Genomic DNA, 16,179 nt, shown 5'->3' with positions numbered 1-16,179 from the left:
AAATATTGCATGTAAATATTATGATGTAATTTGGAAATAAACAACCTGAAAAATGGTTTGTTTTCCTTCTAAGGAAACCTCAAATGGCAAACTGGCAACCACACAAGACCTTTGAATTTTGCGGAAAAGTTTTTGAAATAGGTAGTATTTTTCATAATACGAACTACTAAGGATTTCCATTTAAAATTTGTGTAAAAGCATTCTGCCTATTTAGTTTGACAAATGGTGTTGTCTTTACGTCAGCTATACTAAAATTTTACACATGAGAAATGTCAGGTATTAAAATATCAAACAAAAACATTGGGACAGAAGGGACTTGATTCCAGTTCTCAAGACTGGTGCCTTTTTTTATTAGAAGATTCTGCTTTTGGATTTTTCAATCACTGTGCCTGTGATTGATCTTTTAAAAAATGGTCAGCCAGATTGCCATTTAAAAAGTACAAGTTATGCATTGACATTTTGCTTTTATGATTTCATTTTCTTCTCTGTGTCTTTGTATGTTGGATTGGGACATGATCTTCATATTGCCAATTCTTCCCGATAATGCCTCCTCCATGCATGCTGTTTGGGTCTGGTCATGCTATGCATTATCCGTTGCATGTAAGATAATATTCTTATTTATGTTTATATTTTATCATTTTGATTATCTTGACTTTGTTTTGCAGTGAGTGTGTTAAATTTTTAATGCTGTTACGGTGTTTGTGTGAAGATGATTTATTTCAGGGGACTTTAAAGAAGCAATTCTGAATAATATTGTCTACTTTAGAGTATCCTTTTGTTAGTGACTTCCTTGATTTGTTTTTTTTAAGTAAAGGTTTATGATTATTTTCGATATTTATTTTTATTTTCTCCTTATGACATATGCTACATTTCAAATAAATATTTGCTTCTGAGGCAATATGTTGCTGTCCAAACAATGGTCAGTATTATCACCTGTTAAACAATCTAATACTCATTTTCAGTATTCTAGAACCTTATGAGTCCAGATATCAAGCTCATGAGTAGTAAATATTTTGTTAATAAAAGTGACAGAGTTGAAGATTATTTTTTTTATTTGCCTTTAAGAATACCCATTCATCAGAACATGAGAATCATAAACTTTCATTTTTTAAATGTAGTTATTTCTTGAAGGAAGGATTTTTGTCTTAATTAGAAAATAAACACATGCTATATATAATGTCATTTAGCATTTGAAATAAATGTTTAGTTTTAATATATTTTTAATTATTATTATTGTTTTGGGTAGTCAGCGCTCCTAAAACAGTGTTTAAAATAGTGATAATCCAGTTCATTTGGTGGTGTAAGAAAATTAAAAAAAAAAATAGTCACAATCTGAATGTATTTTGGAAGAGCCTGTGAAGTTGAAATCATTAAAATTCCAGTGACCTTGCACTCATACAGCATAATTTGTATTATTTCTGTCTCATTAAATACCACATCTTGGTAGTATTTATTTTAGTCAACTTTAAAAACCTAGTTTCTAAAATTAAGTAGTTGTAAAATTATAGATGCCTATTATGATTTTATTATTGTAACAAACTTTGATGTTCTATTATGGCGTGTTCTATTAGTGGTATTATAAGAGCATCAGTGTGTTTTTGTTTATCAAATAACTGAATAAGTTCATCTTATGATTGAGTTTTATTTGATATATTTATGTAAATAAAGAATCTGCCTTGTTCCCCAGTTAATTGTCCTTATTGTTACACACCAGCAAGAAGAAGCAGTAGATGTTAAAGCAGGAGACCATATTTAGTGAATCCAAGGGTTATTACTTTCGTAGGATTTTAATTACAATAGTTTATCTCTATCCAAGTGCTTGTGACCTGACCACAAATTTTAACTTATTAAAATATAATGTCACATTTCTGAAATTCAAATATTTGAAGCAAACTTCCATTTTTTTATGCATCTTAAGAATCTGCTTAGAAGAGTTTGTTTTACATAGGAAATTCAAACATGGTTTTTAAAAGATTTTCCCTCGTATTATTTTGTTTTATAGAATATAAATAAAGAGTGTGTATTACTTATATGTTGCTTTTGTTGTACCATTATTGCAACAATTGCCCAATATTTACCCATATGGCTTTATTTTGCTCTTTTCCCATCCTAATTAAAGGAAAGAAAGTTGTGAGTGGACCTTCAATTGTCCTAGTCCCACAGAACTTGTAATTATGAATGTAGTATCTAACTCAGCCCTCGAAATGAACCTGCCCTCAGTGGGTGGTAAATTAAAATATTCCTGCTACACCTAAAGCTCAACTCCCTAGCCTATTTACTGTTATTTTAAAATATAAGTATATGAAACTGTATACCTTTATATAGCGATTTAATATACCTTAGGTAAGTTACACCTATGGAATTATTTTCATATTTGAATATACATTAAATTATTTATATGCAGCATCATTTTACAATGTCATATATGCTTAATTATTATTATTTTCTGTGTAGAACCCCAAATCTCAGGAGCCAGTAACTTTGGATTTCCTTGATGCAGAATTAGAGAATGACATTAAGGTGGAGGTGAGTTGCGCCTAAACCGTACTCTCAGGTCCGACGCCGAGCTTCATCCATCCCACAGTATCCTTGAGCAGCTCCACTGTGTTAGTTTCTCTCCTAGGTACTATGCACACGGTGATGAATGTTCTTTGTCTGTAAAATTTCTAGATCCTGGGCGCTCTCATCCAGTGGTCATATGGAAAGGAATCGGTGTTTTAAGTTGGGTGTGACATTAGTTTGTTTCCTTCTCATTCCATAGGTAGAGAGGTTTTAACTATTTCGGTACAAATGTGACTTGTAAATTTCAGTACACAACATAGAGATTGAGGACATCGGTGTAGAGTTGAAAGAAAAGTTGGAGGGAATCTAACCATCCAACCACCCAATGAGCGACATGAGGAGAAAAGCTGTCATGTTTGTCTTGGTACACTTTACCCAGAAAATTTCTATTTTATTTCAAAACCAAAATTGCATGTCATTTCCTTGGAGAGGATCGTCCGTAGTAATAAGGATAATAATTTAAAAAAACAACATTTATTAAGTACATAATATGTGTCAGTCATGGATTCTCAAGAGTCTTTGAAATAGATACTATATATATGATCATTATTTGTCGTACTGATGGTATGTTTTAGGTCCAGAGGGTTAAAAAGCTTGTGTCCAGTGACTCAGCCAGTAAGTAACAGGACTAGAATTTGAAACAGGCTCTTACCCTTCAGAGCAGAGGTGTTTGAGATTCTTGTAAACGGATTAACTTCTCTCGTCTATGCAAAGGCCACCATATTTCTTTAGAATTTGTCACAGTGTTTTAATATGCACTTTCTTTACACATTTTACACATTGACTCCCTCATTGTAGAACAACAGAATTTACTTATTATTACCCAAGGCCAAGGCGTAGTGCTGGGATGTCTTAGGTGTTTAATGAATGTTGGTCATAAATTATTTTGAAATGAGAGAGCAGGATCATGCAACACTGCAGAGCACGGTCTTTGGGCCCTCACGCCGCTGAGTGACTGTAATAGTATAATTTAACCTATTATGACTCAGTTTCCCTTCAGTCAGTCCCATAAAGTAATTGACCACTCTTTCATTAATTATATTTCAAAAATTAATGACTAGGTGAAGATACTTAATTAAGGATGCCTTTATTATTATAAAATATGTAAAATGACAATATGTAAAAATATTGTAAAATAATGTAAAATATGTAAAATGTGGTAACTTTTAAAAGAATATTCCCAAAGAACAATTCCAACTACTAGTACAACCACCCTACTATTTTTATTCAGTCCTGTTGTAAAATAAGTATAAACCTTGAAAAAACAGTAAATTAATAATCATCCTTTGGCAGTCAGTTGAGTACTTGGAATAAAGTAATTCTTTCATCTTCCTGTAGATTCGAAATAAAATGATCGATGGAGAGAGTGGAGAAAAAACATTTAGAACTCTGGTTAAATCTCAAGATGAGGTAAGATTGAAGTCAGGCTTACTCTTAAATGTATAGATCGATAATGATATTGGTAGTTTGTCTTTCCTAGTAAAGCAGTATTTGTTAAACAGATGTCTCAAGTAAACAAATGTTTGCCTTCTTTGCTGAAGGAAATTTTAATATATTTTTAACTCTTTTTAATTTTTGTAAAACGTTTGCTTTAGGTTTCTTGATGCTGTTTTACATTACTAACAGTATGTTCTTGAAAATTACATTTTATGTCTCCATTTTTTATCCTCATAGAAAATAGAGAACCCAGTTTACTGTTGTGCCATATTCTTTTAGGCCATTTCAGTCGGGCAGAATTGAAGTTAATATTTAATAGCCGTATGTGATAAATGACCTGTGCACGCACAGGTTCTAATGGCTGAGTTTCATGTATTATTTTGGTGGGGTGTTTTGGTTGTCTACTTTTGTTTGGCTTATCTTCTTTCATTATTTATGCACTTACGTTATAATTCCTTGCATTTAAATCTGAAATTAAATCAAGGGGTAACAGAACTGTACCCGTAAATCACTGGTACAAATATGTAATAAACTTATATTGTTTTATATTGCTGTGGGAAAACTCTGTATGTGAGCAGTGTGTCTATCCAATACCCGTTGCATGTGGAGTGAATATATTTGAGTATTTGAAAAATACACAGAATCCAGAGGCTTTGGAGCCTGGAAATTGAAGTGTTTTTATATAACTTACATCCTTTCCCTCACAGTGCCATCCTTTTTAAATGTAAACATTTCTTTTGAATTCCTCAGCAGATCTTTCTCTAAGGTGGAGCTAGGATCCAAGTAGGATCCTCCATTAGCACTTGGCTTTTGTCACTTAATGTCATTAGGGGTCCCCATTACCAGAAGACAGGAGGAGGTATATATCACTTTCAGTCATTGTTGAAACTTCAATTCTCTTTCCTTAGACTTCAGCCATGCTCTTTACCCGCTCACTCCTAGAGGAAAGATGTAAACCATTCAGCAGTTCTGCCAACTTTTCCATGTTGTTCTGCCAAGAACTCTTTGACCTACACATTCTTTCCTCAACTTATAAATTAATTTTGTTTGTATTAAGTCACATTGATGTTTTTCTCCTTCAGTTTACTGTAAATTCCTCTAACCAATATGTAGACTTTTCTTATTAATAATCTAACCACCTGTAGACTTTTCTTATTAATAATATTGAAAGAAAACATTATCTTGTATGTTTATTTTCTTAATCTGATGTACTATCTTTTAACTTGCCGAACAACACTAATTTGCCATTTTTTATGAGTGGTATGAAAGACATGAACATTATTTCTTTTCTTTTTTAAGAATTCTACTAGTCCAAAAACCTCCTCACCAATTCCTGTTTTCCCTCCCTCCATCCTACACACACACTGAGTAAACTAGAGGAATATTTGATGTGTAAGGCAATACGTATGGTTGCTATAAAATGAATTTGGCATCATACATTTTCCTTCATCCTGCCAGTTTAAATCTTTTTAGAAGATTTAGCTATTTTTATTTCATCAGTAAATTGTAGAAAAGAATAGTATTTAGTACAGGGGTTGATTAAATTAGACAAAGATTGTAAAGTGGTTAGTGTATTGCCTAACACCAAGTAACATTTCAGTGAAGGTTATTGTTCCGATGAGGATGATAGAGCTGGAGAGAACTAAAACGATGTAAAGATGCGTATATGCCATCACTATACCTAACGGAAGAAAGAATGATAATTTCTTTACTCGTCTTCAGTAGCAACATATGAACGATTCTGTATCCATCAGGGTGTCGACCTCTGTACTTCCTTTCCCTGGTGGATTTAGTTGTTTTCTGACCTTCAGTGGTACAAAGTAATTCGTCTTTTATGATAAATGCTAAAAGAATGTCTTACTAAGAACAGTCATATGCTAATCTTACATTTGGATCTAGAAATAGTGTGTTAACTCCCTGCTATTACCAATTTCTCATACACACACTCTAGTATGGAAATATCTGAGGCTTATCGAATATATCCTGGTCCTATTTATTATTAAAATTTATTTTTTAGAAAATGCTTCCATAATTTTGAGGTTAATAATTCAGCATGAATTACTAAGATTTTGCACTTGAAACTCTTTAAAAGTCATGATGCAATTATTTGTTTTTGTCCTAAAATTTTGCTTTATTCATACATACACACACACACAGCCTCCCACCCATAATAGTACAAATAAATGTAGACTAGATTGGACATTTGTGAAGGAGGGTGTTGAATGACCACAGAATTTATACATAGATTTTAGTGCTCTGCTTTCCATATAAATTCACATAGATTTTATAAGGTGGTAACAACCATATCAAACTTTTTTTGTAGAGGTACATCGACAAAGGAAACAGGACATACACGTGGACTCCTGTGAATGGCACAGATTACAGGTAACTAATTAGATTTAAATGTGTATTGTATACAAGAGTATTCTGTGGAGTGTCTTTCACCTATTTCTAGTCGCAATTTTTGCAGTAGATAAATATGAAGTCGTCACATTTTCAGAAACTATTTTCATTGTAATTAAAACAGAAAAGTTATCTTTTCCAGTGTAAAAATGTATTAAAAATATCACTCTGATTTTCAAAATGGAAAAGATGGAAAAAAGCTAGGAGTATAAAATTTAGAAGTGAAAACCTGTGTGATGTAAATCCGTTTGATCACCTTGCATATTTATGTGAGCAGTTATGTTGACAGAACCCCCAAATAGTTTGTAGTCATCATTTCCACTGATCTCCTCATTTAAATTGTCAGTTACTTATATGTAGGTAGCAAATTAACTTAAAAACTTGTCACGCGGTAGTATGATCTGATATAAAATGCTCAGTTGATACAATTTCCCCCCGATGACTGGCAAGTGTGTAAAATCCTGAGCATACCAATGGACACGGTCTTGGAAAGCTGGACGGACTAATACCCTATAGTGGCTTGAAAGTCCTCCATTCTTCACTTGCTGAGCATTTCCTTTGCTTTCTTGATCTAACTCTTCTTTGAGGTCATAGCTTTCCCTGTGGTCCTACTTCCCCCATGCTCATAATACTGAGGTTGATAGGAATATTTCCTTCTTGTTACTCATTCTCTTCCTCTTTCCTAAGATCCCCATCTCTTCCTCTCATTCCTGTAAGATTTCAATTTCTGGCTCACTGTCCATCACTCGCACATGCACATAGATCACTATTTCTCATGGTATTTTTGACATACCCACGCTTACGTAAAACGACAAAAATTATTTACTAAATCAACCTTAAAAAGATTTTAAAATGCAAGCTTAAAATTTTTGTTATTAGATTTCACAGATCTAGAATTAGTGTGCCAAGTTGCTGAAAATTTTTCTAAATGCTGTCTCAAATTTCTCTACCTAACTGGTCCTGAGCTGGTAATAGAGAGTTTCCAAATGAGCCCGGTCTGTGGCCCCACTGAAATAGCATTGACAGAGATGAGTTTTTTAGTACTTGGACTCTCAGTTTATCTCCTCTTCACCATGTGGGAAAGTGTTCCCTGCCTTTTTTCTTAGATGAACAAATTCTAAAGTAGAAAAAACTGGATCCCTTTAACGCTGACCATGAGTCAACAATAGTGGCAGTTATAATTTTTAAATTGTCATTATACCTTGCTTAAATAGTGTTTGTAAAAGTTTCACAAATGTCCCCTACATTCGACCCTTTTGCCTCACACACACAGTGATGGGACCAAATGTGACCAGTTTAATACCCCAATTCTGAGTATGTCAGTCCTTGGTCATAAACCTTCATTCTGTTACCATTTTCCTCTGAGTTAGGTTGGGACTTCCAAGTCTGATATTCTCATCTCACATTTCTCTCCCAGCCAGTGTGCCTGTTGTGTCTCTCCCCGCCCTCCCCGTACAGTCACTGCTCTCTGAACAGCCCTAACTTCCCCACCGTGGCATGTTTTCCTCACACATTCCCTACCCAAATGTACAACTTAGGGCCAGATGCAGTCTGTTTTCATTATAAGTACTTCCCTGATTTGCCTACAAATAAATTCACGAATAATAGTGTAGAGCAAAATATTACATCTATGTTGAAGAAGAAAAAGTAATGGTGTGTTTGGACTTAATGAATGAAGTTCCAAATTTCACTTAGTGATTTCTGTCTGCTTAAGCCTTGATGTAATTCAGATATTACAGTCGAATTATAGTAATTAATTATTTTTATAGACTGCTCTTTTTTCATGAAGAAATTCATTTTATAGAGACATGATTGAGTTGAAAAGGATGTTATATTCCATTTAACTAAGTTAACCATGTTTATGTGAGTCAAGAAAACATTGCATGGGCTCTCCCATCCACCTGGTGGCCGCTGGCTTTATTAGGTTTTAATCCCCAGGAGAAAATAAAGCAGCCTTGGTCCATTGGTTTTATATGGGGAGAGACAGCAAACACTTCATATGACAACATCATTGACTCAAAATGTTGATAAAGATCTTATCTGCTAAAAATTGAGGAAAGAACCATTGCCTTGAGATGGAAGTAAATTAAGCGTGACTGTATTTTTCTGTAAATGAAGTGTAGCTCTTAATAACAACCTGAGACGTGCAGGCCAATAAAATGTATATTTGATATGTCAATTTTAAAACTTCTATTGTGTTCCTCATGAGTTCCAGCACTATTTTTATGGTACGTGAGATGTAACCCAAGCTGAGAGAGTGACACTGTAGCAGCCACATGATATAACGTTATCGGTTTTAATTAGAAGTTTCTCTTAGCAATAAATGCTGATGGAGCAATAAAAATGTCCTGATTTCCCTGGAGAGGAATTTGTAGGAGACAATCTTCAAATGCTCAGTAATTCTACTCTACATTTTATAAATGGCAAGTGAATCGTGAAAGGTCATCTTGCTTTCAGACTAATTGCACTGCTTATTTTAATTTTAATCTCTTCCTCCACTTAAAGGAAGTTACCTATAAAATGAACGGAGAGATTTTCATTAAATCCACATAACATTTTATTTCTCTGACCTTTTCCCATAAGGACAGTCTATGAATTACTTAATGAAGGAGAAAGATGTGGGAACTGGAGGTAACAAGCATCCACTCATTTTGCTATCTTGGCTACATAATTAAATTGTAGGAAATAAACCCTTGCTTTTTTTTTTTTTTTCCTCTTTGTAGAGTGAATTTTTAACATATATAGTCATAAGAAGGAAAACGTGAAATTTTATATTTTTTCCTGTTCTGTATTTTCCAATTAAAAAAAGTAGATAATGAGATTATAGTTTCGTCGTTCTTCTCAAAAGCCCGGGAAACGTGAAACTTGAGTGATTTAAAAGAAGATCTGCAAATACATAGAAATACTCAGAAGCCTAGAAATGCACACCTTTTCCTGTGCATTGCAAAATTTCAGATTAAATATTAAAAATGAGTGCCGAAGGAGTCATTTGGTACGTTAATCAAGCATTGCTTTTTGAAAACACTTAGTTCCCTGGGAATCTTCTTCTACCCTCATTTTTTGTACCCATTAGTTTGTAAGTTTCCTTGGATATTAAAGCAGAGTGAAGGTCATTTGCAAGTGTAAATGTGGATATGGAATAGTTAGTTATGTCCTACACAAATATATTAGCCATCTCAAGGGTGGAAGAATTACACATATGCGGTTGTGTTATTTCAAACTGCATAATATTCAAATATTCCAAACTCTTTTCTGCTAGGAGAACCAATAGAATGAGCAGACAGTGTATCTTAGTGCATCTGAATTTCTTACCTCAAGACTAAAGTCTTAAAATAAGAAGTATTTAACCCCTCAAAGGGAGTATTTTTCAGATGATTTTATGCATTGTCATAGAAATAATGATCTTTACATTTGTAATTTTTAAATAGTGTGTATTTGCCACAGAGCACTTGAACATGATGTATAATTCATGAAGGAGGGGTATCCAATTAGTATATAGTATTTATTTTCTTTAAACGTAAACGTAATATTCTCTATCTTTTTCAACACTCAATTTCAGTACACTTTCCTGGAAATACAGTGCACGTGACATTTCTTTCTCAACTAATTCATGGGCACATTTAGTAGCTTATTTTCCTTGTATCTCTTCTGATTCCCTACAACGTAGAGAACCGGAGGACTCTGGATCGCAAGACCGGATAAAGTACTCTATTTGCTGAATGCATTTTCCTGTCACAGTAATACGTCTCTTCTTTCCCATGAGGAAGATCTTTGGATTTTCCATTAACTGGATGTGTCTTTTTTTTTTTTTAAGTTGTTTGTTTGTGTTTATGCTTCTCTTGTTTCTATTGCAGTTTGGCCTTGGTATTACCAACCTACAGTTTTTACTATATAAAAGCCAAAATAGAAGAGACAATAACTCAGGCCAGATGTAAGTACTGTGAAAGCGACCCCAGAGTCTATTTATCTCTTAGTATCAGATGTATAAATTTGTCTAGATTTTAGAATGCCCAAGGCCTATACGTTTTAGTAGGTGTTACTTCCAAATCTACAGCAATGATTCTAACCCATTCCAAACATGCAAGGAACAAGAAATATTCTACGTGGATAGAATATGAGCAGGTACCCAGTCTCACTGGCACCCCCACCACCCTACCCTGCCTTGCTTTGTGCTCATAGAATCATTGCAGTGCTGCGTTCTCTGTTGCTGTCATTTTAAGGGTCTGCTAGCTGGTGCAAAATGTTTCACACGGTCTCTACTCATGGCACTGTGCTAATAAGGCTGTAACTTTTCTTTTTCTTTTTTTTTTCTTTTTCTTTTCTTTTCTTTTCTTTTTTTTTTTTTTTTTTGCATTTGGCAAGAATAATATTGTGCTCCACATCTTCTACTTTGTTTGACTAAGTTAAATTGCACTGGTCTTCGGCTTTGGTTTGGCAATTAACTTCCTTCTCATAATCCAGATTAATAACGTCTTCAGTAACTCAAATGGATTATTTTTTTTTTTAAGTGTCATTTGGAATGTGGAGTAATTATTAACATTAATGCATATTTTAAGTCATTAGTAATCTTTGTTTTGGGTGACTAGATTTGGTAAATAAAATGACCATCATATCCTTTGTACATCTGTTATTATTAACAACCTAAATTTTTTCTTATGATAAAAAAAAAAAGCACCCGTGTGTGTGTATGCCTTTTACATCTGACTTTAAGTAAACTATAATTTCTTTCATTCCCATCAGTTCTTTTTTTCTCTCTGCAATCCTCGTTCACATTGTGCTAAATTTAGGCTTTTATATTTACACTTTCACTTGATAGATGTGATGGTCTTTTTTCACAACCAGCAACTTTGCATGAGCTAGTTCTTCACTTGATAAATGAGGGGATGACTAGTTGGTCTTTGATGGTTGGTAAATGCTTCTGAAGATAGGCTAACGTCGTCGCCATTGCACCTGCGTTAAACACTTTGCAAAATAGACCCTTGAAATCTGCCCAGTACAGAGAGGGTACCTAGTAGTAACTGACAGGACTACCTTCCAGTCTTCAAACAGATGTCTTTTTTTTTCCAGACTACAGCTGTACATAAATATACCTTTGATCTATGCACAATATTTTTATTCAAGAAAGTCATTGAATAAAATATTGTTTGTGACCCCCTTTGCTTTACCCTCTTTTTTTTTTGTTTCCCTGCTTTCTCTTTCTGATGGATTTTCACAGCCAAAAAGGGCAAAATGAAGGGCAAGTATTTTCTTGTTGCTCAATTTCTTTCTGTTTAGTACACTTGACATTCCCCTGATATTTCCGTTCCTATTGGGTATTATCCTCTGTGCTTCTCATCTGCTAGATTTTCCTCCATGATCACTCAAACCTTAGCAGCAAAAACGGGGGAAAGAATATGCTTGTGTTTTCATATGCAGTGTGTTTCACATTCAGGTTTTTTTTTCTGAGCCTTAAATACTTGTGTGTTTCTATCCTTCCACCTACTAATTCACACCTAATATGAAGAATGTTACTAATTAACTAAAGGCATTGATACGTTTATTAAAATCATTTTCCTTACCATAATATTGATAAAAATTTTATGTTGAGGTTTTAAATGAAATAACTCTGATGTAACATTGATACAAAAGATACCTTGGTTATGGTAGGGTTAGTAAATGGGAAACTTCTAAGACAGCATTATTCTGATATAACTGGTCTAATTTTCGTTATGAAATTAAAATGGATTTTATAATTATATTATGCAGTATTAAGGACCTTTTAGGATATAAGTACTCTTTTTATTTTTTTTCTTACTAGGTTATCATTCTAATGCCTTCATATCATCATAGAAACCCAGGCTGTGTACTCTGGATGGCTTATCTAATCCTGTAACATTATCTTTGCAGATTCAGAAACACTGAAGCCGGATAATTTTGAAGAATCTGGCTACACATTCATAGCACCAAGGTTGGTTTTGTTTTATTTTATTTTCTTATAGTTTGTATGGATAGGTGAGCCTTCAGTAACAGTTCTGAGTTAATCCCATGCCAAATTATGGAACCAAAGGGAGCAGTAACTTTAAAACTGAAGCCATATTCTATTCATTCACTCAGTAAGCAACTACCCTGGGCTAAGCAATGTTCCGACTCCAGAGATGTAACAGTGAATAAGACAGATGTAGACTTTGCTCTTATTGGAAATAACAGTGGTATCCATCAGTGTTGAAGAACTGGGAATGTGCATTTGTGAGTCCACAGACACAAACACGTATACGCACAGGTAGCTAACTGAAATACCTAAAGGTACATGTGTACCTGTGGGCGTAAGGCTAGACTCCAGTCTGAACATCATCATCCATTTATTTCTTTCTAACGTTCTGGGAAAGCAGTTCAATATAATTTTAGATTAGTATTCTTTTCCCCTCCCCAGTATTATTTCTCACATAATCCCCCTTCTCTAACCCTAATATGCCTCTTTCTCCCTACCTCTGTTTTTGTGTAATTATTTGATACTCAGTAATTATAGAGTGTTCTTTATTTTTATTCTTAGTTCTTCTTTTTTATAAGTTTTCATTGAAAATCCAGTTAACATACTGTGTAACATTAGGTTCAGGTGTACAATATAGTGATTCACCACTTCCATACAACACCCGGTGCTCGTCACAAGTGCCGTCCTTAATCCGCATCCCCTATTTCACCCATCCTCCCACCGACCTCCCCTCCGGTAACCAACCATCAGTTTGTTCTCTGTAGTTAAGACTCTGTTTCTTGGTTTGCCTCTCTCACTCTTTTTTTTCCCCTTTGTTTCTTAAATTCCACATATGAGTGAAATTACACAGTATGTGTCTTTCTCTAATAGATTTATTTTGCTCAGCATAATACTGCTCTCTAGCTCCATTCATGTTGTTGCAAATGGCAAGATTTCATACTTTGTTTTATGACTGAGTAATGTTTTATGACTGAGTAATATTCTATTCTGTGTATATATCACTTCTTTATCCATTCATCAGTCAATAGATGCTAGGGCTGTTTTCACAATTTGGCTATTGTGGGTAATGCTGCTGTAAACATCGGGGTACATGTATCTCTTTGAATTCGTATTTTTGTATTCTTTGGGTAACTACCTAGTAGTAAGGTATTTTGTAAGGTAGCTTTATTTTTAAGTTTTTCAGGAACCTGCATACTGTTTTCCAGAGTGGCTACATAAGTTTGCATTCCCACCAACAGTGCAAGAGGATTCCTCTTCTTCCACATCCTCGCCAACACCTGTTATTTCTTGTGTTGTTGATTGTACCATTTGCACTGGTGTGAGGTGATATATCATTGTAGTTTTGATCTGCCTTTCTCTGATAAGCGATTTTGAGCATCCTTCCATGTGTCTGTTGGCCATCTGTATGTCTTGTCACTCATGTCTTCTGCCCATTTTTTAATTGGATTATTCATTTGGGGATGTTGGGTTTTATAAGTTCTTTATATATTTTGGATACTAACCCTTTATTGGAGAGGTCATTTGCAAATATCTTCTCCCATTCTATAGGTTGCCTATTAGTTTTGTTGAGTGCTTTTTTCCTTAACTAAACAACTTTGTTTTTTTTGATAAAGTCCCAATAGTTTGTTTCCCTTGCCTCAGGAGACATGGTTTCAAGTCTCATATTTAGGTCTTTCACCCGTTTTGAATTTATTGTTGGGTCTAGTGTAAGAAAGTGGTCCAGTTTCATTCTTTTGCACATTGCTGTCCAGTTTTCCCAACACCATTTGTTGAAGAGACCATCTTTTTCCCATTGGATATTCTTTCCTGCTCTGGTCAAAGGTGAATTGACCATATAGTCAAGGGTTCATTTCTGGGTTTTCTGTTCTGTTCCGTTGATCTATGTGGCTATTTTTGTGCCAGTACCATACTGTTTTGATTACTACAGGTTTGTAATGTAACTTGGAATTCAGAATTGTGATGCCTCCAGCTTGGTTTTTCTTCGTTCCTTGGTTCTTAATATGCACTCTGTAGCAGACACATATAATATCAAATTAATACAATTCTATTAATCTAGGCTAAACTTTTGAAGAGAAAATATTCAGAATAGTGTATTATTAATTTCTCACATTTTATACTCTTAAAAAATTACTGTAAGAACCCGAAAACAGCTCACAAAATTAAAGAGTTGCTGAGACCAATTTTTTTTTTTTTCAGCTTGAGGATGTCTGAATTTTGGTGGTTCTTGAAAATAGGAAATACATGTAACTTTATGACAAAACTCCGCTAACAAAGCATATTCTTGGCTTCATGAGCAACTTTGACCTTCAGCTTCTCCTGCTTGAATTGCCGTCATTGTTTGATACTGCAGATCCCACCCTCCTGGGGTACCCTTTGCCTCCTCTTCCTTGGTGACACACTAGTTGGGTTTTCTTCCTCCCTCCCTTGGCTGCATATTCAGTCTCTCATGAGTTTCTTTTCTTCTGCAGATGGCTTACATGAGGGTGCTAGCTTAGAGCCTCTTGTTATTCTGTGTCTGCAGACACACCACCCATCTATTCATTGTTGATAGTTTGAGGCGATGCTTTCAAAATCCGCAAGATGGCCGTAATGTCTGGAGACAAAAGAGGGATGTCATTTATTGACATTACATTGCAATATAGGATCGGACAATGGATTTCCAGACTGTATGTCTACCCACATATTTCAGTCAGAGACATTCATATTTATGGAAAACTAACAGGATTATCTTTTCAGTCTGATTCAGCTCAGTGTCTGCTAAGCATCTGTCTTTGCTCCCTTTCCTTGATAACTTTTACTCAATCACCAAGTCTTGCCAAAAAGAATTTATTGTACGAGTATCAAATATATCCGCCAAGCTCTGCTGCCTTTGCTCTCATCCAGGCCCGTGCTCTCTCGGACCTAAGCTACTGCAGCAGCCTCCTACTTGATGTCCCTACCTCCTCAAATCGTCCTTTACTTCCCAGTCTGGTCTTATTCTGGAACTGGAGAGAGTTTCTAGAATGTGAATATAATTACGTTGCTCATGTGCTAAATATGAATCAATAGTGTCTTGTGACAATCTGTACCTCATATCCTCGCTTGCAGCTGCTGTGTTACTGGGTCCCGGTTTGCATTGTGGTCCTTACACTCTAAATCTGGGGCCAGCAGACCATAGCCCGCAGCCGCCTGTGCATTAGAACACAGCCGTGCTCGGGTGGTGCGCTGTCTGTGGCCGCGTCGCCACGGAGGCGGAGGTGGTCAGTTGTGGCACAGACCTTCTAGCCCATAGAGTCTGCAGCATTTATCATCTGGCCCTTGGACAAAAAGTTTGCCAACTTCTGCTCTACATTCCAAACACATTAAACTCCTCTTCGGTTTCTATGTGTGCTGGGTTTTTTCTGTTACCTCTTTCAATCCACTAATTTTCTCTTCTATTTTGGACTGCTCACTCACACGCAGCCCACCCCTTCCCAAACCCCAACTTCAGAGCTCCCTGATCCAGGAATTTCCTTCCCATTTTCACTGGATTAGACATCCTTGCTGACTGCTTCATAGAATACTGTATTTCCCTTTCTAGAGCACTGGTCCATTTTATGTCTTTTACTTTCCCCAGTAAAGAGATGCTCAATCTGACTCACCATTCAATACCCATCATCCCGTCCATTGCCTGGCACACAGGTGCTGAATAAATGCATATGGTGTCTGTAGAATCTGTAAATATGTAAATATTTTAAAACCCTTATTAAAAATACCTACAATATTACCACTTTTTCCAGTAAAAGTAACTGAGCATTTTAAAACTGCTAAAAACAGTTTTAGCTAGAAAG

The 16,179-nt window shown here is 35.1% G+C and overlaps 1 protein-coding gene across 9 annotated transcripts in view; it reads left to right on the top strand.

The window, feature by feature from the left end:
- Window positions 1-16,179, top strand: part of CACNA2D1 (calcium voltage-gated channel auxiliary subunit alpha2delta 1) — a 484,525-nt gene that overhangs the window by 431,467 nt on the left and 36,879 nt on the right. For 3 of the 9 annotated variants that reach the window (XM_044386068.3, XM_044386053.3, XM_044386076.3), the window contains 6 exons: window positions 2,455-2,526; window positions 3,901-3,972; window positions 6,323-6,384; window positions 10,257-10,333; window positions 11,618-11,638; window positions 12,289-12,349. In XM_044386068.3, coding sequence (XP_044242003.1) covers window positions 2,455-2,526; window positions 3,901-3,972; window positions 6,323-6,384; window positions 10,257-10,333; window positions 11,618-11,638; window positions 12,289-12,349 — 365 coding nt within the window. The remainder of the gene's footprint in view (window positions 1-2,454; window positions 2,527-3,900; window positions 3,973-6,322; window positions 6,385-10,256; window positions 10,334-11,617; window positions 11,639-12,288; window positions 12,350-16,179) is intronic. The other 6 variants (XM_044386072.3, XM_044386055.3, XM_044386064.3 and 3 more) reach the window with 3 other exon arrangements.

The sequence above is a fragment of the Ursus arctos genome, unplaced genomic scaffold (assembly GCF_023065955.2).
Source record: "Ursus arctos isolate Adak ecotype North America unplaced genomic scaffold, UrsArc2.0 scaffold_3, whole genome shotgun sequence".
NCBI classification, from domain to species: domain Eukaryota; kingdom Metazoa; phylum Chordata; class Mammalia; order Carnivora; family Ursidae; genus Ursus; species Ursus arctos.
This window is presented reverse-complemented; position numbering and strand designations above follow the sequence as displayed.